We start from the raw sequence: 25,305 nt of genomic DNA on the forward strand, positions 1-25,305 counted from the left end.
GGTCACCTGAGGATTGACAGGTACACTGGGACATGTAGGTATATATATATATGTATATTTACAAGTGTTATAACACGTGCTAACCAAGAATTAGCTACCCAGAGTTTTGCATAGGAGGTAGACGACGCATGGGAAAATGTGCTCCAAGTTTTACGCATGGATTGCGGGCGAGCAGTTGAGGTGAGGTACTGCATTATGTGTCAGTTTGCTGCTTATGTGGTGTAAATGTAGTGTAAACGTGAATATGTTTTTTTCTTTCCTGACAAAATTGATAAATAACCGTGTACATTCTAACTACCTCATTTTCAATTAGACGTTACTTGTCTTTATTATCTTGTGAATGTATTTCGTAATTTATTAATTTGCCATCGTATTAGAGTAAAATTGGTGAAGTACAAAATTACAAATAAATTACAAAAATCAAATAAATAATTAATTACAAGTGAAACATTCCTGGGTTTGTGCATTTGGTAAATATGCTACTGTATATTCCCAAAAATCACTTGTAAGTTAATTTACTTAAAAGTCCTGGACTTTGTTCTTTGTAGACTACAGTTAGGATAAAGCCACAGTATATTGTACATACTTGACTACCACATAATTATAGAACAACTCTATGATTATTATAACTTACTCCAAGCTTAAGAGTGTTAGCTTGATGTTTTAGTGGCTTATGGCATTAGTATTGTTATAGAGTAGATGGGAATATCCATCGTCAGGCAAATACACATTCTATGGGGAAGTACCAGGTGTGATATCCTCATTTTTATCCTTAAAATCAACAGGAAGAGGGAAGAAAGAAAAGACTGATCAAGTTTCAGTTCGTATCAGATGAAACTTTTTTTTCTTTCCTCTATCATTGAATTTATGTTTTACTTTAATGAAAATATTTGCTGGAAATTTTTTTTACGGATTGATACTTTTTTCAGATAGTTTACCATAGGTATAGGTAACCATATTGATATTTTTTTGTACTTAAACTAGAAATTTGTAGCATTACATCAATGAAGAAAATGTTGTGAATGTAACAAGCTTATGTTAAGAGTAATCATAACAGGTGTAGAGTTTATATTGTCGATTTCATTAAATCATATCTTCAGGGTCCAAGCATAGAGTGGCTAAAATTGTATGGTGTTGCTTGGAGTTGCATTTACATGAGATAGGATACAGGGCCCAGTGTTACATTTGTCGTACAACATTTTGTACATTGCTATTACCATGCCATTGTCCTATATGTGTGATTGTCATACATGTACAACATCTTTGTAAAACTGGACCCTGGTTTGTCATTTTTTAAAGTAGAGAACCTTTATTGGTTTTTAAGGGTCACACCAAATGAAATTAAATTGTTGAACTGGCAAATCATCTAATTTGTCGGAAATGGGGATTCTCTGAGCAGAAATTATTTCACGCAGAAATTCAGCTACCTGGCTATTTATTTATTTGATTGGTGTTTAACGCCACGCTCAAGAATATTTCACTTATACAACGTGGCCAGTATTATTGTGGGACGTATCCGGGCAGAACTGGGGGAAACCCATAACGATCAGCAGGTTGCTGGAAAGCTCCCTCGCTGTTTTGGTCATGGCTTTAAGCCAGGAAATTTGTCATGTAGCTGGTAAAGGGGCTGTGGTTTTGGTTGGGCTCTGTCAAGTCATCTGTGGCTACCGTCATTGTGTTAAAGTATTGAGACATTCATTGCTTTCGTCCTTTCTACCGATTATTTAGTTCAGAAAAAACAAATGCAAAAGGATGAAACAACTAGAGGATGAGGCAAAAGTGTAAGATGAAACTATGACAAGATGAAACAAAAGGACGAAAGTTTTGCCACCTCGCACTTTTGTTGTTTCACCTCTCCCTTTCATGCTTTTCTTTTGTCTTTTTATTCTTTTGAGTTTTTATTCATATATAACATATAAAACACAAAATGACAAGGTTTCACCAGCCTCGCACTTGACCTTTGGCCTTCCACTTTTAAATGGCTTTGTGCATGACAAACTGGAAGGCAAAAGTATGAAAGTGGAAGGTTTAGGTGAACCTCGTCCTTTCTTTGTTTTGTTGTTTCCCTCTTTCATATGTTTCATATGAACGAACAAAAATGCTCTGAAAAAAAGCACGAAAAAGTGAGGCGAAAGTGCGAGGTGGCAAAACCTTGTTGTTTAGCTTTGCACTTGTGTTCTTTTGTTTCATCGTTTTGTAGTTGTGCCTTGCGCTTTTACTGTGTCCTTTCATTGTTTCGCACTTTCGCATTAATTTCACATCAATTTCACATCAGCAACCTGCGGATGGTTGTGGGTTTCCACCGGGCTCTGCCCAGTTTCCTCCCACCATAATAATGACTGCCGTCGTATAAGTGAAATATTCTTGAGTACAGCGTAAAACACCAATCAGATCAAATCAATCAATTCTGTTTATTTTATTATTATTTTTTTTTTTGTAATCCCCAAAAGGTATTGATAATCTAGTATTATGAGATTGTACAAGGACATGGGATGACATAAAAGCCATCCCAGCCATTACTAACTCAGTAAGTTCCACATTTTAATCGATTCTCAGAGTTCTTCGGATCTTTTGAGTTCCACTTTCTGGTTTGTTTGTACAGTAGGAGGATATCATACCGGAAATATCAAAAAGTGATATTTTGTAACATTTATTTGGCTGTAAAAATGCACTTAGTGGGCCAAAATTTTAGGTCGTTTACTTGTACCAGCCTTAATTGTAAGCCCTCAATCCTCAGTAAGCAAACAAACATATGTTCTAGATGCATCTTTTAGCTAGGTGTATCTGGTGTCCCATCATTCCCTGAGGCTGCATGTTTCCACCAATCAGATGACTGGGCTGATTTTTTTTGAATCATGTTTTACGCAGATAAAAAAAAAAGTACAACTGATCAGTTGTAAATATTTAGCCTCAACTGGCCCTGATATAAAATGTAAACTGTTGATGTTTTGCTCCTAATGCACTAGAGTATAAATGTAGGTTAATTTGTAATCTCTCAAACCATCAGCCATTTATTGCCTGTATATGTAGGTTGTCGGATATGTTGATCTCTACCTGTATTAGTTACTGTGTGCAGTTGTGGAGGGGTGTGTTAACCACAAAAAAATAGATGTATCATATGACCCGTACCGGTATAATTTATTTTCAAGATGCTCTTTAGCTGATCAACTTCAAGTTGGTAATTAACTTCCATGTATGCATGGAACTGGATGATTTTTAGCCTTAATGTATATGGTTATATGGTTATCAAATTATGCAAACCCTTAATTGATACGCATGATTTGGTATATGTACTTTCCTCCCACTGTAATGCTAACTTACGTCATTTAAGTGAAATATTCTTGAGTATGGCGTTACACCAATCAAATTAATAAACAGATGAATACATGTGTTTGTATTTTTTTATATTAATATTGAAAAACATCCAGTTATCAGTTATTGTTATACTAGTATATTAGTTCATCAGAATGAATTTAGGGTCAACTCTCTCAGATACTCATTTAGCTAATTATTTCATCATTTTAACCATTGCTAATTGGATACAGAATTCTGATCTCGCTGATTGGCTACTGTTGGAGATACATGTAAAAGGGATACAGAACTGACGCTGATTGGCTGACAGTGGAGATAGGATTTCCTGGGTTAAACCCTTAAGATTCTGTCACGCTTGAATAAATCTGCCATCTGTACCTAAAATTCAGCTTAGGCTGGACATAGCCTGGACTTGTCTGTATCTCTCACAACAGCCAATCAGAAATGATTCTGTATCCCTTTAAGCAATGGACTCATTATTATTACTAAACAATGACATAATCTGATGTAACAATGTACTTAACATCTCTTAAAATCGTGATTATCTGAAGGTTAAGGGACACAGATGTATGTTTTTTGTTGTAATTTTGAGATATAAAGTATGCCTCAAAGTTACTAAAATTAAAAAAAAAAATGGGCATTTCTCCATAATTCCTCAACCTTGTCATTTGTATCTGCAACAAATATTTTGAAACATTCTGACTGAACAATGAGGTGTTAAGAAATAATTTGCTGAGTTTTATGAAGCTTGAGTCTTTACTGGACACAATCAAGTCATTGTAGCATCGTGTTCACAATAATTGTATGGATAAATTCCACAGAAAAAAATCCTTTGGAGGTCGAATAGGTTGAAGATTTACAGTATATATTCCCAAACAACCAGATAACCAACATAATCTATGTTTCAGAGTTACTTTTCATGAATCATTAAAATACCTACATGTATATTGTATACTCATATGGTAATCCTGAGAGCGACATGATTTTAAGGCTTCGGTGGGATCTTTTTATGGAAAGATACAAACGTGTCAGCATGGCTCAGAATAAATCCATGTGGAGACTGACGCTGTTATTTTTAAATATTTTTTTAATATAGCAGTAACCTCAAACTTAATACAAGCAGACCTGCTGAGCTCAGGGTTGTATTGTGAAAATCTGCTAAGCTCTTGAACGTAAAGCAAGAGTATATAACTCTCATTATAAATATATGTCTTAATTTATACTGTCTACGAGTATACAGGCCATGGTTTACAAACACATACATAGCCAACATATTGATATGTGTGATCGTAATTTTTCTGATGCAGCGAAAAGCTTTTATCATGTTTTGCGTTCTTTAAGTACAGGATAAAGATTGTTTTGATTTAACTGGTGTGTATGTCAGATTTTTTCAACGTGAGTTCCAAAATGTGTAGCTTTGTGTTCAACCATTTTGTACTAGGCCCTACATACATTTTTACAAGTATGAAAAAGAAGCAAATTGAAATATTTTTGTTCATCATGAAAAACTGATATTTTGTTTTATGTAAGGTCAGTGTGATTTCCATGTGGGATGTCAGAAGTACTTTCATCATAGGTCAATGTATTAAAGACTTGCATACTTGTTTATACACTGTATATGTAGTCAGTTTTAATGCCACAGACCTAGTGGAAAGTCTGCAAATTGGAGTGCTGTAATTCTTCAACCTTTTCACACGTTTGCAAGATGTCTATTCAAGCATATTCTGAAGGCGTTATTCTGTATTGACTGATATAATTATACTTTTTGTGAAGCCCTGGAACTGGACAGTCAAACCAATGTAGTTTTGTTTCCAAAATCAAATTAAAAATGTGCATAAATTACCCTGAAAGTTGCTCTTTTATATGGGAAAAGGTTGAGGAATTAGATATAAATCATGAATTTAAGGCATGAATGGGATGTTATGGACTATCACAGCCCACGACTGATCAAGAGTCAATGGGCCTGGAAACTATATACCTCATAATTTATTCAGTTTGTGCAGTGTGAACATGTCTACATAATATAAATGTGTAGGTACAAACATGTGCAAACATTTAACAGTTTTATTCAACATTTGTTTTTATTTTGGGTTGTCTTTCTCCACAGTTCGTTATTGAAGCAAAGTTGTCACAGGAAATTTGCAGAAGAAATAATGTGTAAGCAGCTTTGCTCAAATGACTTTCTGTAAGTGGGAAGGTCTCTCAGCAACCTGCGGATGGTTGTGGGTTTCCTCCGGCTGGCCCCTGTTCTATAAATAAAATAAATAAATCAAATATCTTTCAAAGCAAAATTTGTTAAAAAGTGTGATTAAAGTATCAGAATTCATTCCGAAAGTATAAAATTTTGCAATTACTATAAATTTGTTTCCAAAAGCCTGTGTATATACAGTGCAGATGTTTCAAACCTACATAGCAACTTGTTAACATTACATATTGAAACTAATATCAACATAGCAGCTAAAATGTTTTATATTTTATCACAATTAATTAATCTCTGGTTACAAAGAAGTGGAACTGCTTGTGATTATTAATGGGTACTTTTTATTGTTTAAATATATTTCTGTGAGTTCTACTGAATATTAACATTGCCTGTGTTTTGAAATAGTAGCCATTATGGCTGGAATATTAATGTAGCCAATTAAAATACCATACATGTCTAAATTAAGAAGAGAAGAAAAGTTAGTAATTACTGCAGGGGACAGGGAGATCTCAGGAACCTTAGCAACCCAACCAACTTCGGAAACGTGACAAAGCATGTCAGGCTTATAGCCAGTACCATAATGCTGAAATTTAAAATTCATTTTATTTTATTGATGCAAGGCATCACAGATTTAGGGAAAGGCCCACGCTAATGGGCTCACAGTTGGGAAAATTTTAAAGCAAAACTGTACATTTTGGGAAACAAACTGTACCAGGGACCTATGATTTTTACTTGTGTTTATAGGGTTACATACCTTCAGTAAAGCTTGTGATAATTTTTGAGTGTGGAATAAAACACCACTCATTTAAATAAATAAAAACAGATATTTAAAAAAAAATACATAGTTAAGTTACCAAAGTCATACACACAAACCTTTACTTTTTATAGCATACATTAAATTATTCCCAGTTCCCGTGAAAAGAGAGGTGTGCATATCTGGAGAATGTAAATATAGTGTAAAATCAGTTCCCAGTTGGGACATTTGTGGCATCTGTAAAGGCATGAAATCCTTTTATCAGTATGACACAGTGATTCTACATATTCGTGGTGTGTATAAACTCATTGCTGTTAAAAAAAAAAGCACAGAGAGAGATAGGAAACGGAAACCTGTTAAATTGTTGTTGTCGGCAAAATACAGGAAGAGAAGGCTTTATCAAAATGCCTGCATACCCCTTGATCGCTGGATTGACGTCATTTGTCATGTCACTGACGAAACTGAACTGTGTGTATACAATAACATGCATACTTACTGTGGGGCTTATCCTATACTTACTGTGGGGTTTATCCTATTACCCGGGCAGATGTCACTTACATGGATTTGTTTTCAATCTACATTTAACTGTGTGTAGGCATGAAAACAATTACTTAAAAAAATAAAAAAACAACAATGAAAAAACAAAACAAAAAACAAAGCAGGCACATACACATGTGATGACATAACATCCAGTGGCCAATATGTACTTTAGCTTGTTGAAGGCAAACAGCATACATGCACGTGTGCATATGTGTTTCTAACTGTGGGTTTTCAAGGCAAGCTGTTGTATGTTGTCTTTAAACATGCCCAGTAAATTATACAGATTTGTTCATATTGTGTGGTCAGCCTGGGGTAGCGTGGAGTGTGGTCAGCCTGGGGTAGTGTGGAGTGTGGCGTGGAGTGTGGTCAGGCTGGGGTAGAGTGGAGTGTGGTCAGGCTGGGGTAGCGTGGAGTGTGGTCAGGCTGGGGTAGCATGGGGTGTGGTCAGGCTGGGGTAGCATGGGGTGTGGTCAGGCTGGGGTAGCGAGGAGTGTGGTCAGGCTTGGGTAGCGTGGAGAGTGGTCAGGCTTGGGTAGCGTGGAGTGCGGTCAGGCTGGGGTAGCGTGGAGTGTGGCGTGGAGTGTGGTCAGGCTGGGGTAGCGTGGAGTGTGGTCAGGGTGGGGTAGTGTGGCGAGGAGTGTGGTCAGGCTGGGGTAGCATGGAGTGTGGTCAGGCTGGGGTAGCATGGAGTGTGGTCAGGCTGGGGTAGAGTGGAGTGTGGTCAGGCTGGGGTAGCGTGGAGTGCGGTCAGGCTGGGGTAGTGTGGAGTGTGGCGTGGAGTGTGGTCAGGCTGGGGTAGCGTGGAGTGTGGTCAGGCTGGGGTAGTGTAGAATGGGGCAGGAAACACATTTTTTATTTTCACCTATAATTAAGCCATGACAGGGTTTTGGCCATTTTAACCTTCATGCATACTCATACCTACATTTACTGTAAGCTCAACTTAACGTGGACAAAATAACTGTTCTCGTAGATGTCTCTGATAACAGTTTTTAAGGAAATCTTTAGACTAAATAAATTTTATTACACAGCTATCCAGCTGTACTTAGGATGGTCTGCCAGCAATCTGCGGATGGTCATGGGTTTCCTCCGGGCTCTGCCCAGTTTCCGCCCACCATAATGCTGGCCGCCGTCGTATAAGTGAAATATCTTGAGTACGGCGTTAAACACCAATCAAATAAATAAATAAATAAATAGATAATTATTATGCAGCTTTATTGATGGATTCATGATGAATTGGTTTATTTAAAGGATTCGCATGCACACAGAGAACCTCAACCTGATTAAAGATAGACGGTACAGATTCCGCACCTATCAAAACTGCTTCAAGGCCACAGAGACCATTGATTGGTTGTTGGAAACTCAGCAGTGTCCAACCAGGGAGGCCGCTGTGTTTGTTTTGAATATATTACATCAGTATGGAGTTCTTCATCATGGTGAGTATATGTAGGCTTACAGTGTAATATAAATAGGCCTACCAGCATTGCACAGTGTAAATGTGTTGTTTATCACGTGGTTAATTATTCCTGAAATCAAAGCCAAACCTTGCATGTTTATTTGCAACAGGATATTGCACACGTAATCTGTAATCCCATTTGTTTATATAAACAATAATAATATAAACATTGTAATATGTAATATAATAGAAAATTTTGGCTGACTAAAGCATCTATATTTTTTTTTTTTTTTCACATTTTCCAACTTCATTTGTAGTTTGTGATGATCACAACTTCAAGGACGAGATGTTATTTTACCGATTCCGCAAAGATGACAGAACCTGGAAACATGGGAAGGAGTCACAAGTTTTCCATAGGGGAGAGAAAATATTCAACTGGTATGTGTTGATTACATCGACAGTTACTCATATTCCATTAACAATTTATCTGACCTCTTACCTGTGCAGAGTGATTGCTAAGTTAATTACATGTGCAGGTTTGAGTTATAACTATGTTTTTGCCAGTACATGTATGTAAAAGAAGCACATGGAAATCTTAAAGTGATCGCAACACTTTATTGGGTATCTTTAGGTGAAATATTCAGTCGATATTTTCTTTGTGTTTCATAATTGTTTTATACCTACATGAAACAATAAGGTTTTATTTGAACTTTAAATTTATTCGCATCAATAATTTGTAATAAATAAGGCCAGGATCTAGCAGGTACAGAATTTCACAAATGTTTCATTTGCCTAATATGGATTCAATAATTGCTGATTTGACACAAATCCATAATTATTCATCCATACATAAATGAATATTGAATAGTTGTGCTAAAATGTTTGGAGAATTAATAATGGGAATTGATATCTGCATCACATGCACTAATTATAGCTACATGTTCATTTACGTTACTCTTGTAGGTTGATTTCAAAACGACTTCGAAGCTTTCGCGATGACCTAATCAATAACTTATGTGGACACACTTTGAATTTCTATGGAAAGCAGCTAGTTGATTGGCTGATCAAAACAGGAGAGGCAACATCAACACAAGACGCTGTCCGAATTGGCAAAGATCTAGTTAACTTTGGAATCATTCAACACAGTAAGTCAGATTTTTATCATTCTTTATTTTAATAATTTAATAATTTATTTATATTGAAATTTAGTGTAAATGTTTGTCATTCTATGGCTTGCATACAGTGTCTATCTTCGTGATAATATCAGTTTTTCAGTTAATGAAATTAAGACCCATGCATATGTGGAATTAGTTAATAGTCTATACATGTGCATGTTTTTATCAGTATTATATGTATATATATATCTACAGATATTCTTGAGTACGGTGTAAAATACCAATCAAATGAGTAAATAAATATTTCTGCAGAAAAAAGGTTATACCCCAAATGGGCTGAAATCTCAAATATATGTTCACCAACTCACTTATATTAGACATGATAGATGAACTATTCTACACAGATTGGCTTTCACTTTCAGTTTATGATGAATATCACTTCCGTGATGACTGGGTACCGTACACCTTCCAGCTTAATTACCGTCAGCAGATCTCCCTGTCCAGTATTTTGAAGGCTGCAGTCAAGGCCAGCGGTGTTGGCAACTCCAAAATCATCCATATATCGCAGTCACACTTTTCTCAACTCAGAGCCACACGAAGGAGAAAGCAATCTTCAGGTGGGTCATAAGTAACAGGCAGCAGTTTATGATGGTGCTGGATTCAGATGGAAGAAACTCTTCATCCAGATTTGTTGATCGAGTGACAAAATATAAAACGGCTGTGCTTTCTGTATTCTGTTTTGATGCAAATCGATTCACTCATGGAATACTGTTGTGATCATATTACATGCATGAAAATAAATTTATTTATTTATTTATGTGATTGGTGTTTTACGCCGTACTCAAGAATATTTCACTTATACGACTGCGGCCAACATTATGGTGGGTGGAAACCAGGATGAAAATAAAGACCTATGAAATGCTCCAATCTGTCCATATGTTTAGGGGTACATTAAATTTAGTTTATCCAGCTTAATCTGTTAGATTATGACATTAATTTATATTTGCCGTTATTGTTTTGTCTGTATACATCAGAAATTCAGAGAATTTTCAGTCTAGGCAGAGAAATACCTACCAAATACAGTATGCTTAAAACATGTAAGTAAATGTAAAAATGTACAAAGGTGCTAGGATGCCAGGAGTTAATTCACAGTAAAACGGGACATATTTTCTGTTATGTAAATTTGGGTGTACTAAAAGTGTTTAGAATACTCAAGAATCTTTCACGTATACAATCGCAGCCAGCATTATGGTGGGAGGAAAACGGGCAGAGCCCGGGGCAAACCCACGACCATCTGCAGGTTGCTGATGGCTGGCCCAAGAGGAAGCCAGCATGAGCTGTGTTATATGTGTAGATGTGTACCAGTAGTTTTAAATGTATACTATACATGAGCAGGTAGTCATGACAGTCACTACAACAGCGAGGCTAAACTGAGTGTAGCTGAAATGTATACAACGCATTGTTAAATGTTCTTGTGAAAGGTTAGCTAGAAGATTTTTTTATGGTACTGTAAACAACTGACTGGCTGGGTCAGGAGATTATCTAGAATGAGGTGCAATGAACATATGGGGTTCCAGGAAGTTTCATGTATATATTCTCTACAGCTGAATAGCTTTCGTTCTCAGAAGAACATAATAAACAAGAACTTATGCATGCTAACAGAAAGTGAAACAGAAAATGTTGGGTGGCAACCTGGAAGACTCAGTCGATCGCTTAGCATGGAGTCCAAGGAGTCCAGAGGGGAGAGCAGCGATGGGCAGACTGAGGGCTGCATGTCGAACCGGTCAAGTTGTAATGAGCCTGACCTTGACCTGTCAAGCCCAGAGGATATGTCACCCTCATCACCAAAATCAGGTCAGTCTACAGACTGTGGCAACAATATATGGCCACAGTGAGTTCATAGATACACTCCATGGCAACAGTTTATTACCACCGTATATGGCAGCAGTGAGTTCATAGATACACTCCATGACAACAGTTTAAAACCACAGTATATGGCCACAGTGAGTTCACAGATACACTCCATGGCAACAGTTTAAAACCAGAGTATATGGCCACAATGAGTTCATAGATACACTCCATGGCAACAGTTTAAAACCACAGTATATGGCCACAGTGAGTTCATAGATACACTCCATGGCAACAGTTTAAAACCACAGTATATGGCAGCAGTGAGTTCATAGATAAACCCCATGGCAACAGTTTATTACCACCGTATATGGCAGCGGTGAGTTCATAGATACACTCCATGGCAACAGTTTAAAACCACAGTATATGGCCACAGTGAGTTCACAGATACACTCCATGGCAACAGTTTAAAACCACAGTATATGGCCACAATGAGTTCATAGATACACTCCATGGCAACAGTTTAAAACCACAGTATATGGCCACAGTGAGTTCATAGATACACTCCATGGCAACAGTTTAAAACCACAGTATATGGCAGCAGTGAGTTCATAGATAAACTCCATGGCAACAGTTTATTACCACCGTATATGGCAGCAGTGAGTTCATAGATACACTCCATGGCAACAGTTTAAAACCAGAGTATATGGCAGCAGTGAGTTAGACTCACCATCGGAATGACTAGTTCAAACCTCTGTCTATGGCAACAGTTTACAGCCACAGCCATAACAGGCCACCATTAGTCAGCCATACTAGTCACCATCAGTCAGTCATAACAGCCACACTCAGTCAGCCATAACAGCCACCATCATTCAGCCATAACAGTCATATTAAACACCACCAGTCAGCCTTACCAGCCACCATCAGTCAGCCATAACAACCACACTCAGTCAGCCATAACAGCCATACTAGCCACCAACAGTCAGCCATGCTAGCCACCATCAGTCAGCATTACCAGTTACCATCAGTCAGTCATGCTAGCCATCATCAGTCAGCCTTACCAGTTACCATCAGTCAACTGTACTAGCCACCATCAGTCAGCCTTACCAGCCACCATCAGTTAGCCATTCTAGCCACCATCAGTCAGCCATACTAGCCACCATCAGTCAGCCATACTAGCCACCATCAGTCAGCGATACTAGCCACCATCAGTCAACCATACTAGCCACCATCAGTCAGCCTTACCAGCCACCACCAGTCAGCCATGCTAGCCACCATCAGTCAACTGTACTAGCCACCATCAGTCAACTGTACTAGCCACCATCAGTCAGCCATACTAGCCACCACCAGTCAACTGTACTAGCCACCATCAGTCAGCCATACTAGCCACCATCAGTCAGCCTTACCAGTTACCATCAGTCAGCTGTACTAGCCACCATCAGTCTGCCATATTGGCCACATTCAGTAAGTCATATTAGCCACCATCAGTAAGTCATATTAGCCACCATCAGTCAGCCTTACCAGCCACCATCAGTCAGCCTTACTAGCCACCATAAGTCAGCCTTACTAGCCACCATCAGTCAGCCTTACTAGCCACCATCAGTCAGCCATACTAGCCACCATCAGTCAGCCTTACTAGCCACCATCAGTCAGTCTTACTAGTCCCCATCAGTCAGCCATACAAGCCACCTTCAATCAGTCATGACACCAAATACATGTTTTAGCCATGTATTAGAGATGAAAATTCCAGACAATATTATGTGTTTTGTTATAGTCTTGTGCAAACAGATGTACATTAAATTTTGCTTATGATCAAACCAAAGATGGGACAAGTTTGGTTTCCTTCTCCCTTATTTTGCAATTCCAGTCAAAGAGTCTAATACTTTTACACTTGTTAGTCTTCTTAACAAAAAAAGACATAACTTTTATCTTTTTGTTGACAGTTTTAATTCGTCATGCCAGTGTACAGGAACTAGAAGATCCGGACACGCCATATATCAGAAAACTTATCAGGGTGAGTGTATGTATGTACTCAGGCTATAGAAATGGTAATATAATGTACAATTGACTACAAATTATTTATTTGATTTATGATTTAGGCAGTAATTATTCATATTTTAGTTCTGTCACTTCACATATGAACCTCCTTTACATCTTCTCTTTATAAAACACGTATATCCAAAGCATTTGATTTATTTATTTATTTGATTGGTGTTTTAAGCTGTACTCAATAATGTTTCACTTATACAATGGTGACCAGCATTATGCACGGAGGAGACTGGACAGAGCCCGGGGGAAACCCATGACCATCCGCAGGCTACTGACAGGCCTCCCCACGCACGGTCAAAGAGAAATGTTATATTTTAAAAGTGGCAACAAGCATGAGCTGAACTTGACATCCCAGTGATTACATTGGCATGATAGGTGAGAGGGTCCCAGGTTATTGGGCATCACTGGTACCTTAACCACTAGGCCATGGAGAATCCTCCAAAGCATTTGATCTATTTGTGAAGTAATTTTAGAGCAAATACATACACTTTCAGAACTCTTAAAATATAAGAAAGCTAAAATACATGTATGTGTCAAGGTTCATCTCAGAAACATTTGAGTAGTATAAAATACTGTCATTTATCTGTTTAGATTGTTTAGAGAGTGTTAAATGCATTCAAACAGTTGAATTCTATGGTGGACTTGATGTACCTTAATGATATTGGTTAGGAACATTGACGTCCAATCATTTTTTTTTATGGGAGGAAGGAATTTTTAGGAAAATTATTTCAGTATTCTTTTACTCAAGAGCTATTCCAGCACTCAGTAGATTTAGGTGGGTCTTGCCTACTTTGAACTTTCTTCATTAACAATTAATGGCTACCAGTTTTCCACAAAATAGGTCGTAGAAATATTAATTAATGAACAGTTAAAAAACTCATGCTTTTTAAGACTCATTGATTATAATTTATGGACATTACTTTTATGTATCATTTTACTGTGTACATGTACATCTGGTGCTGTATGCAGGTTTACTGTCATTGTCCATGACTCCGATCAGGCTATGGCAATCTGTGGCAAGTGTCATAGATCTAGAGTTTTATCGCATGCTTAAAGATTTGTTAAGGGTTTAAGTAACTGTTAGTGAGTGTAAAGTATATCAAAGAAAGTGAGTGTTAATGGGTATAATTTTATGGTATTTATGTATAAGTATTAAAATGTGTGCAATTATTTTAATAGTTTGTATTGTGTCAGAATTTAAAATTTGGTCTAAAAATGAAATAATATATATTTAACCTTTTTTGACAATGTGGTCATAAGATCAGATCCAGCTATTGCTTGTTACCTGGGATTTCACAGTCAGGCAGTTTATCAAGTAGATGCATAGATTCCTGGCGAAGTGTTATGGTGTGCATAAGACAAATTTCAGGATAGAATAACACACAAAAAAAACAGGCTAGATTGCTCCGAACTCATGTATTAAGAGGGTTATTCTCTCTGGCTCCTTTACAGGTAGCCATTATACGCCCCAGCTGATTGATCCCTGACTAGTGACACACATGAGGTCACAATGGGGCTTCAATCCTGTTGTTTTGGTTGTGACATGTGCTGTTCTCATTGTGGTTTCCTTCATTGCTGCGGCCGTCCAGGAAAGTTCTTTATTTTGGCATAACCTGATCATAAACAAGAAAATATAAACTTAAGAATGTGGCGCTTTTCTGGACAGTTTATTGGGTTACAGTCTAAATAATAATTTAAGGATTTTTTGTTGGAATGTTTAAACAAAGATTGTCCAGTTTAATCGAGGACGAAATAATAAATTTCATGTTCTGTTCCTGGGACCAGATAAACTTCACGCCATCTCTTTGTTCCCTTCTGTACTTAGTCCTCATGCGCGTGTAATTAATCTAACACTGATCATTTTTCATTAGGTACTTATATAGCCTGCACATCAAGGTGTTCTTTGTGACATTAATTGTGAGAAAGATATGTTAATTTTATCTCAGGTAATATTTTGTTCAGGTTCAGATATTTATTTCTTCTGCACTATGATATTTCACTATCTTCAAATTGATATCTGATACAAATTAAGTCAGTAGTACACGTATGTTGCCAAAGTCTTAAAACTGTTTATCTGTTTAAGATAGTTATTTTTATATCATGAATCAGCAGAATCATGATCAAGCGAAATCTAAGATGACCGAGTATTTGTTTGTTTATATTCCGAAGATGGCTGTGCAGGGAATACTCGTGACAGTAAAGTCTAAAGTCTTAATTTGTGGACTGAATGAATTGTGCATGTAGAAATCAAATTAATACACTATACGTTATAAAATTAACAACGGTTTCTTTTTTTTTTGACCTTAGGCTACATAAATTTAAAATATTTTTTTCCACCTTATGCCACACATATTTAAATTGTTTTTTCCACTTTAGGCCACACAAATTTAATTTTTTCTCCATTTTAAGCCTTACAAATTTAAATTTTTATTGTATGAGCAGAGTAAATCCTTTTCCTATGTTAGAGGGGCATATGGAAATAAAATTAAAACTGACTAATTTGTGGAAAATTTTGGACTAGCTATTCAAATGTACGTGCATGAATGGAAGGTTTTGAACAGTAGGAAAATCATAAAAATGTCATGATCAGACAACATTAAAAAGGAGTTTTTAAGTTTTAGTTTTATTCTGTTTTGGAATTTCTTTTTTAGTGTCGGCTCATAAAAAAAAATTGTTGTCAAAGTTGGTATACTTTTAGAGTTTGAAGTTATGGAGGAAAGTTTTAAAGCTTAAAGCCTTTAGGGTAATAAATGCATAGAGTATATACCAAGTTTATGAAAGCTCACATTTATAGGCCTTTGTTTTACAGTGCAGCATTGCATGTAAAAGGTGATTAAGCCTTGTGAAGAAAGCTTAGCTTAAATTCCAGTGTAAAACCTAAAGCATTAACCGCGAAATCATATTCTTTTGTAAAGCAGAATTAACTTACAATTAACAGTTTAGCAGGTGCAAGAAAAGCTAGACTAAATAATTTATTAACTTTATAGTAAGGACAGCTTTTGAAGACAGTCAGTCTTACAAGTCTTTAGTGAATTTATTTATCTTTGTCACTTTCCATATTTTACATATTTTTGCATATTATACATATATACAATGTACAGGTGTAAAATATTAATTGTGAAATAGTGCACTTGTAATGTAGCCATACTGTTTATACGTGTAACATTGCACAACGCCATACAAATATTCCCAAATATATCTGTAGTATATCTCTTGCCATGTGTTTATAGTAATGGAGATTGTGCATGTGGTAACACAAGGAGGTATACATGTCCCTTCCTGTTCACTGCAGGAGTGCCCTGATTAACTTTGCCATAGATAGTTTAGGGTCAACATGGAGGTCCTCGTGCTGTATCAGGGCTTGTGATATGCATGATATGGAATCAGAAATAGAGATGCGTATGTGATGCGTGGGTGGAATGGCTTTTGCAATGTTTTTAGAAACGATCATTAGGCCTGCATGCAGGTGAACTGTGGGCTTTGAATTTCCAACATTTCCAAGACAATACTTTACAATAAATTCATCTGTCAGTTTGTACGTCTCAATTTGCAAGGATAGAACTAAATGTTTGTACTTATAATTGTACCTTCAAAGTGTGTAATTTTTATGTTTATAGATATTTATGTAGGCCCATGTGTGTCTTTCTCTCTGGAGTCTGGAGAAAAGATTAAAGCCCTTTAAGTTATCTTCTGTTATTTGCTGCACTTGTAATTGGACAGAAAAATTAAAGCGAAAAAAACAATACATTACCTGTACTGCATTTGTATTGTTCTGCATGTATCATCTGTATATATATGCATTTTGAAGAAAGCTAATTAGATGTTTTGTATGGAATTAGGAGACAAGTTGTAAGTACGTGGGAAGATCTGCCAGCAACCTACAGATGGTCTTGGGTTTCCCCCAGGCTATACCTGTTTTCATCGTGCTGGCCGCCACACTCTAAGTAAAATATTCTAAATAGAGTACGGAGTAATACACCAATGGCATAAATCAGTTTACCTGTACAAGCGTGGGTGTAGAAATGGTGATGGAGTGCATTTGGTGATTTCACAACATTTTGATTTTAGAAACATGACCTGCAGATGGACTGTGGCCTTTAGCCTTTCAAGGCAGAAGCTATTCTATTAGATTTTATACATGATAATGTGTCTAGGTCTGTTAGATTTTATATAGGTATAAATCTGTTTGTGTTTGTAAATTTTGTCTTTGTTAACGACTTTTATTTATCTGGGAAAATTAAGTAAAAAAAATGACATACAAATAAACATGAAGTTAATAATTCATACGATGACACAAACACATTAAACATCTTTCGAGCTGGAAAATATATTGACTGAGAAATTGTAAGGCTAATGTAATGTGCTTCAAATTTAGTCACATTTTGAAAAAAAAAATCAGCTTTGTTTTAATACACAGCCATAGATATAAACACAAATTATTTTCCATATGACACAGCTAACATAGGAATGTCTACATGTGTGGTGACTTGTGTTTGTTTACTCTGTTTTCAAAATCGCCTTGGACTTAAGTGCTTATTAAGTGTGTCAAATATTCAGATAGAGACAGGTATGTGAGGACGCTTTTGAGAAAAGATTAGCTTGTAAGATTATACATAAATTGGAGGACTTTTGGTCAGATATCGAGGGGTCAAGGAAATCTGACCTCCAGCTCACAGGGTACATGTCTGGGTAAGGTCATCACGTAGGCTTTACACTCCAGTAGGTTCCTGTATCACGTATCTACAAACAACAGTAGTTGTAATGGGAAAAGTTTGATTTGTCAATCATGTATTTCAGTGCACGTTATAGGGATGAAATAAAATTTACTTGTATGTACTTTGAGCTAGATGTAAATATTTTATTTATCTGTTTTTAATAGGTTGAGGAGACTTAAGAGTTGGGTTTGGGGGTGGTGGGGTGGAGGAGGGGTCATATAAGATTCATAGTTGATTTCATCTGTATACAGTGAAATATCACGATTAATTCAAATGAAATATCAGAATTAACAGAGGTGAAATATTAGATTAACACAGGTGAAATATCAGGCTTAATTCAAGTGAAATATTAAGATTAATACAAGTGAAATATCAGGATTAATACAGGTGAAATATCAGGATTAATACCGGTGAAATATCAGAATTAATGCAGGTGAAACATCAGGCTTAATACAATTGAAATATCGGGATTAACACAAGTGAAACATCAGGATTAACACAGGTAAAATATCAGGATTAATACAAGTAAAATAACAGGATAAATAGGCCTACAAGTGAAAAATCATGATTAACACAGATAAAATATCTTGATTAATATTGGTAAAGTGTCAAGGGTAATGGAAGTGAAATAAGGACTAATGCATGCCAGTGAAATATCAAAATTAATACAAGTTAAATATCAGAATTAAAACAGATGAAATATCAGAATGAATACAGGTGAGATATCGGGCTTGATAGAAGTGAAATATCAGGATTTACAGAGGTTAAAATTTTGATAGTCTAAATATCAGGGTTAATATATGTGAAATATCAGGATTAATACAGTTGAAATATCATAAATAATATAGGTGAAATGTGGAGATTAATACATGTGACATATCAGGATTTATACAGATGAAATGTCTGAATTTATACAGGTGAAATATCAGGATTTATACAAGTGAAATATCTCGATTTATACAGTTGAAATATCAGGATTTATACAGGTGAAATATCAGGATTTATACAGGTAAAATATCTCAATTTATACAGTTGAAATATCAGGATTTACACAGATGAAATATCTGGATTTGTACAGGTGAAATATCAGGATTTATACAGGTGAAATATCAGGATTTATACAGGTGAAATATCTGGATTTGTACAGGTGAAATATCAGGATTTATACAGGTGAAATATCAGGATTTATACAGGTTAAATATCAGGATTAGTAGTCTAAATATCAGGAATATGACAGAAATATCAGGATATATACATGTGATATGATGAGGACAAAAGCAACATTTCACACATTGGGAGTATTACCTGTAATATCACATTTTGTTATTTTATGCTTGAAACATTAAACACCCAGATACAGGTAGATTGGGCTTTCATTCACACCTTTTTATAACATTCAGACAAAAAAGGTGTCATGAATGTTACGCAGAAATGAACACTGAATAAATAGTGGACACAAAATAGAAATGTTTTGAGTGTGGAATGAAAGATATCGAATCAGCATGCACTTAACGGGATATATTTCTGCTCTCCTTAAACAGAATGGTACCTAAATGTATCATTTTATGCTATATTACTATTTTGTGTGTATTTGTTTCATGTTGTATGGAAATTTTCGATAAAACTAGAGCTGATATGTGTCACTTGTTTGACGTAGTTTTAGGTCACAATTTTGGGTCAGGCATTATTCAGGCCTAGTATTGGTTCTTATTATCAGTCCCAGCATGGAGGCCTGTTCTATCTCCATGGCCCCACTGTGGTTATTCGGCCTACATCTTGTAAATATCACCATTTACCTGCATTGAGATATTTCTTTTAAAAAAATAAAAACAAAAAATTTGGATTAAATTTTTAAAAAATTCATTGAGGACAAGAATTTATTTGCAGGTATTAAGGACTCACCATGGCATGTACATTTATGTCTGTTTCCAGGTATTCAGTGATTCAGTGGGGTATGGATGTGTGATAAGGGGAGATAGCCCCACATATGTACAGACGGTTGATCCAAGTGGACCTGCTGCTGCAGCAGGTATCAAGGTGAGCTGAGCGTAACTGTCTCTAATATGCTAGACCGTTTTCTGTATTTTGAGGATGTGTTGAGGAAAAAGGCGATCCGAACGCTGTTGAACCCCAGATAACCTTTTGTCACCAGACTGAGACACGATGTGAGGAAGGGAGGGTGGGTTTGTCGACTGAAACAGGCAGTGAGCCTACCACCTGACACTCTAGTTACCGGACAAGTTTCACAAAGATTTCCTAAACTTAAATGATTGTTTAAAATTTGTTTTTCTCCCACCGAAATTTGAAAAGGCTTTAATTTCAGATTAAGCCTCATTTTAGTTTGTAGTTAAGTTTGTATGGGTGAGGAAAAAATTAAGAAACGAAACATCATTTTGCTTAGTTTCGAAGGCTATTGTTTTTTAATATTTATTTGAAATATAGTACACGTATCCATTTTTGCATGCTGATGAAGTTTAATGAAAGTTAACAAAATTCCGTCAATCATGGAAAATGTAAATGGTGACATGTTTTTCATTTTTCAGGTCCGACAGTACATTTACTCTGTGAATGGGGAAAAAGTACTGGACAAAAATCACAAATATGTTGCTAAGGCGATCCGAAGTAACAGTAGCTGTGTTGACTTGGTAGTCATGTCACATGTCCGAGATGCCTCATTGTGATGCTGCAAAACAAAAAATGACGGCAAGGCATTCACGCATAATTAATTAATAGCAGCAATTTAATTATCGTCATCCAATGAGAGGCAAGTTACAGAACAAAGCTTGATAATGTTGTGCAAAATTTACCATATTTTTTTTATCAGATGAATTGCTGTATTTATCATCATATCCAATGTGTGCCAGGTTTAATTCAAGAGATTTGTCAGGTGCCTAGACAAAGTCTGAGGTTTACTTCAGATATTCTGCTTGTCCCCCCACACAAAAACACGACCACAATCAATTAAAGGTGGAAAATTACATGAACTTCAGATGAAAGAGTGCGAAAAATTAGTCTTAAAGGTGGTCTTCAATATTTTTTCGATTTTTCTTTAAAGAGAAAAAGACACTTGAAAATATTTTTTTGTATGGTGGGTACTTGGGACCACTTAATGGTATATATTGTCTATGAGCAATATTGTTGTAAGTGAGGATGTAATACATGTTTAATAAATATATTTGCTCTACAATTTGGTCTTTTCAGGTAACAAATGTGTTCAACCTGGATTTTGATTATATTTATATTTTTAATGTATTCATAAATATTATTATAATTCAGATGAAACCCATGAAGCGTTTGGATGTAAACAAGAAATTTACATTCAAATGAATTTATTAGAAATACATCACATTTTTATTTAGAACATTAGTGTGCACAGACAATATGTACCAAATTGTGGTCCCAAATACCTACCATACAAAAATATTTTCAAATACCCTGTTCCCTTGAAAAAAAAAAATGTTGAAGACCATATTTGCAAATGAGATTTCACGCTCTTTTGTCAGATTTTGGCATCATATACATGTTTTCTTCTCCTTTAAGTTAAAAAGTTTGGAGCACAGACTTAAAAACACGAATCAGTCAGTCAATCCAAAGTGTACCATTTCAGTATAAATTCAATTCTGTGATAAATTATTAAAGATTCAATTGTGAACTGTTGGGGTTGATATTTATTTGACGTGAACTTCGAACATTACGAGTCGGAAGTACACAAATTTTAACACAAGTACATTTTTGAATGCAACTCAGTATCATTGGTGGTCCCAGACTTTGTGCTATTCTTCTCAGTGTTGGTAGTTCTACTGATATTTTTGGTGCACCTGATTTACATACTCTTTCAAATCGCTTCAGTACTTAAGTCATGTATTTTGGCAATATTTAATTCAATGCATGTGAGTACTTTTTCAAACTGTTTTAGTATTCACAAAGTTATGCATGTTCTTGGTGTTTTCTTTTTTTTTTTTAACTAATGCATCTCATTGCTATTGATGCAAACCCGTGACTATGTAAGTAAAGTGGATCTGCACTTGTCACCAGTTTTATGCAGGTTTTAATGCTGAATTGGCAAATATCGTTGCTCTGTATTTTAACAATCCACAAAAATGATGAAATAATTATCACTAACTATTCATAATGCAGTTATCATAAGCGCTTTCAGACTTTAATGTTTTTAAGGTTGTATATTTTTTATTTAATATTGAGGTCTTTTTCTCTTTGGCAATGATGTTTTTCATACTTAATTTGCACTTGTTATTTATTACGTTTCTGTGCAACAGGGGAAATTCCTGTCCCTGTAACTTACAGTAGATGTATACCAGTTGTTAACCATTATAGGGGCCTCTGTGGCTCAGTTGGTTAGTGCGCTAGCACAGCGTAATTACCCAGGAGTCTCTTACCAATGCGGTCGCTGTGAGTTCATGTCCAGCTCATGCTGGCTTCCTCTCCGGCCGTATGTGGAAAGGTGTCTCAGCAACCTGCGGATGGTCATGGGTTTCCCCCGGGCTGTGCCCGGCTTCCGCTCACCATAATGCTGGCCGCCGTCGTATAAGTGAAATATTCTTGAGTATGGCGTAAAACACCAATCAAATAAAAAAATAAATTAATGTTAACCATTATATTTAAGTTCTGAAGAATACAGCTTTGTATTAAGCTCGTCGACTGAGCGGCTGCTTGTAGAAATAATGTGTGTTTTAAAAAAAAGAACAAAAAAACAAAACGCACACAGCTTGTTTGCTGTATGTTAAAGTACTAATATCTAGGTTTGCACCAATGATGGTGAGTTTAATTTGCAATACTTTTAATTTCTACATTTTCGTTTGAAATTCTGTGTGTAAGGTATATATTCATGGAATTTAAATGTTTTGAACCATGTGGCAGGTATACATTTGTTTCTGTATGCTTGAAGTACCAGTGTGGTTGCTGTTCATTGCTGGCTTCCTCTCAGGCAGTGAGTGGGAAGGCCAGAAGCAACCTGTGGATGGTGGCGGGTTTCCCCAGGGTTCTGCCCGGTTTCCTCCCACCATAATGCCGGCCGTCATGGTATAAGTGAAATATTCTTGAGTACGGTGTAAAACACCAATCAAATAAATAAATAAATAAATTGAAGTACAAGTAATTATATACTGTAGTCAGCTGTTTATATGGGAACCCAAATTTAGTTAGACCATGTTCTACCATGCCTGAAATTCATGTAGTTTTATATGAAGTTCAAACTATATTTACTCACCCCTCAGCAGTGGTACATGTGCACTACTAGTAAACAGAGAGTTGGCGAAGGAAATATACCATGTTGTCTGTACATGTAAATGTTTGTGAGTTTGTACATGTAAGATGAATTATGAGAACACATCACAATTGTGTTAAGATGACCCAGTGATACATCCCTGGCTTCATTTGTCTTGGCCTTATAGTGACAATAAGCCATCAGCAGAGATCTTAGCACCATTTATGTGGCCTTACATGACAGTTATTAAAGAGACTGTGGCTTAATTCCCACAATTAATGTCACACACATCAACAGCATTATTCAGGTGAAAATCTGAAGGTAACCTGCGGGAAGTTTTATATACGACTGAAATGCTGGTGCTTTAATGAATACCCTAGAGGCAATTGTAGTATTTGTACAAAACAGTATTGTAATACTGAAGGATCCCTGTCACCCTGCATGCTGAAACAGTGTATTCTCCTGTTACTATGGTTACCATTTCACATGTATCAGAACTGGAATACAGAATGAGTGTGAATCCTTCAATGTTGGCTTTCTTGTGTTTTTTTAATCTGGTTAAATCCAGTTATTTACCGATCATATAAATACTATAGTACATGTATTCATTATTTATTGTTTATTAAATCCAAAGTCAAATGGAAAATATGCTTAAAACGCACTGAAAGTTGCTCTTTCAGATGCGGAAAAATATTACTATTCATGATTCCTTACATCAAGCCTGTAAATGAATGATTAAGGTTTATAATTGTGAGGGAGCGAGCGAGTCCTTGTGGTTTAACGTCGTACTTAATTTTTCAATCATATGATGACGAAGAAGTCCTTTAATGGGGGTGCATGTACGTGTGATGTGCCTCCTTGTTGCAGGACGGATCTCCACTGCCCTTTTATCTAGTGCTGCTTCACGGAGACGACTTGCCGACGGCAAGTAAGCCACCCCGCCTGGGCCATTTTACTGATACGGGTCAACCAGTCTCTCTGCTCTATCCCCTTAATGCTGAATGTCAAGCGAGGAACCTACAACTTCGTCTTTTAAAGTCTTAGGTGTGACTTGACTCAAGTTTATAATTGTAACACCACACTAGCAGTGTTTCAGCCATATAGTGAAGGCTAATTATAGTAGAATTTATTTCTTTATTAGATTTGTGTTTTACACCGTACTCAAGAATATTTCACATATACGACGGTGACCAGCATTATGGTGGGATCGATGAAACCAGGCAGAGAAATTAAAACTAGAAAATTTTCTTAAAAATGGAATAGTGTAAATGACATGAAAAAAAGATTACCAGATAAAATGTAAGGAATGTTTTATTTTCAATCAGAAATATATAGAAACTCATCAATCCAAATATTCATTCCAAAGGAGTACCTATGTATGTATTAAGAACATGCACGTCGTGTTGAGCAAACAAACTCAAAAATTTTGAAGGTTAAACCGACTGGCACGTTCTTAGAGATGAAACACATCACAAAGATTAGTTGTACAAACTCACATCATTCGACATCTGACTCGATTTGGCAGAAGTCTACAGGCAGTCGAGGACAATCAAACCACGTTCACAGAAAATTTACACATCACTGTTAAAAGACACATCAATTTTTTTCCCCATACACAATTAGTTCAACTCACTAAACTCAAGGCAGTGCACTCCAATTGTTCATAAAAACGTATTCACACAGACGAAGGTAATATCCAAACTGAATTTAATCTTAAAGCAGGCATGGGAATTTTCCTCCAATTGACTGGCTTCAGACTTTTCAGTTTTCAATTAAGAAAAAAAAAAATAATGACAAAAGCAGCTGATTTTGCCAGAATAGGTGATTGCTAACATAATTTGGAGGTAGGGTGAGGTCTTTTCAAACTTCCTTCTGGCCATCACTTCCCATGCCTGTTTAATCCACTATTACCTACCAAGATACCGTCTACATCTGCCAACTTGTTCTAGTTACTACATCACAGTAAGTGATACACAATATGTACCATAAATCACCTAGGATGACCTGGACTTTGTCACCAAGCAATTGCTGTAATAAGCAGATGTAAAGGTCATGTCAAATACAGGTAATTTGTGATGAAATACAGTAAATCATATGATTTTTCACCATGTACTTTTCATCTTCTGTACTAGGATTTGTGAGGGGCGATTAGTTGGTG

At 36.2% G+C, this 25,305-nt stretch overlaps 1 protein-coding gene across 1 annotated transcript; it reads left to right on the forward strand.

Annotated features, from left to right (window-relative positions):
* The first annotated feature begins 109 nt into the window (after positions 1-109).
* On the forward strand, positions 110-23,669 carry LOC135470388 (DEP domain-containing mTOR-interacting protein-like). The gene is made up of 9 exons (XM_064749300.1): positions 110-180; positions 8,055-8,239; positions 8,517-8,637; positions 9,163-9,344; positions 9,737-9,931; positions 10,977-11,168; positions 13,106-13,176; positions 19,859-19,963; positions 20,470-23,669. The coding sequence occupies exons 1-9, from the start codon at positions 137-139 to the stop codon at positions 20,605-20,607; spliced, it is 1,233 nt and encodes a 410-aa protein (XP_064605370.1). The 5' UTR covers positions 110-136; the 3' UTR covers positions 20,608-23,669.
* The last annotated feature ends 1,636 nt before the right edge of the window (positions 23,670-25,305 follow it).

Source organism: Liolophura sinensis, chromosome 7, assembly GCF_032854445.1.
Source record: "Liolophura sinensis isolate JHLJ2023 chromosome 7, CUHK_Ljap_v2, whole genome shotgun sequence".
In the NCBI taxonomy this organism is placed as follows: Eukaryota; Metazoa; Mollusca; class Polyplacophora; order Chitonida; family Chitonidae; genus Liolophura; species Liolophura sinensis.

Excerpts from the sequence above, each read along its gene's own strand:
- LOC135470388 (XM_064749300.1), top strand. The coding sequence starts at position 137 with ATGTGCTCCAAGTTTTACGCATGGATTGCGGGCGAGCAGTTGAG. Across the intron at positions 9,345-9,736 it reads CTTTGGAATCATTCAACACA|TTTATGATGAATATCACTTC; the intron begins GTAAGTCAGATT and ends TTTCACTTTCAG. Across the intron at positions 9,932-10,976 it reads AAGGAGAAAGCAATCTTCAG|AAAGTGAAACAGAAAATGTT; the intron begins GTGGGTCATAAG and ends GCATGCTAACAG.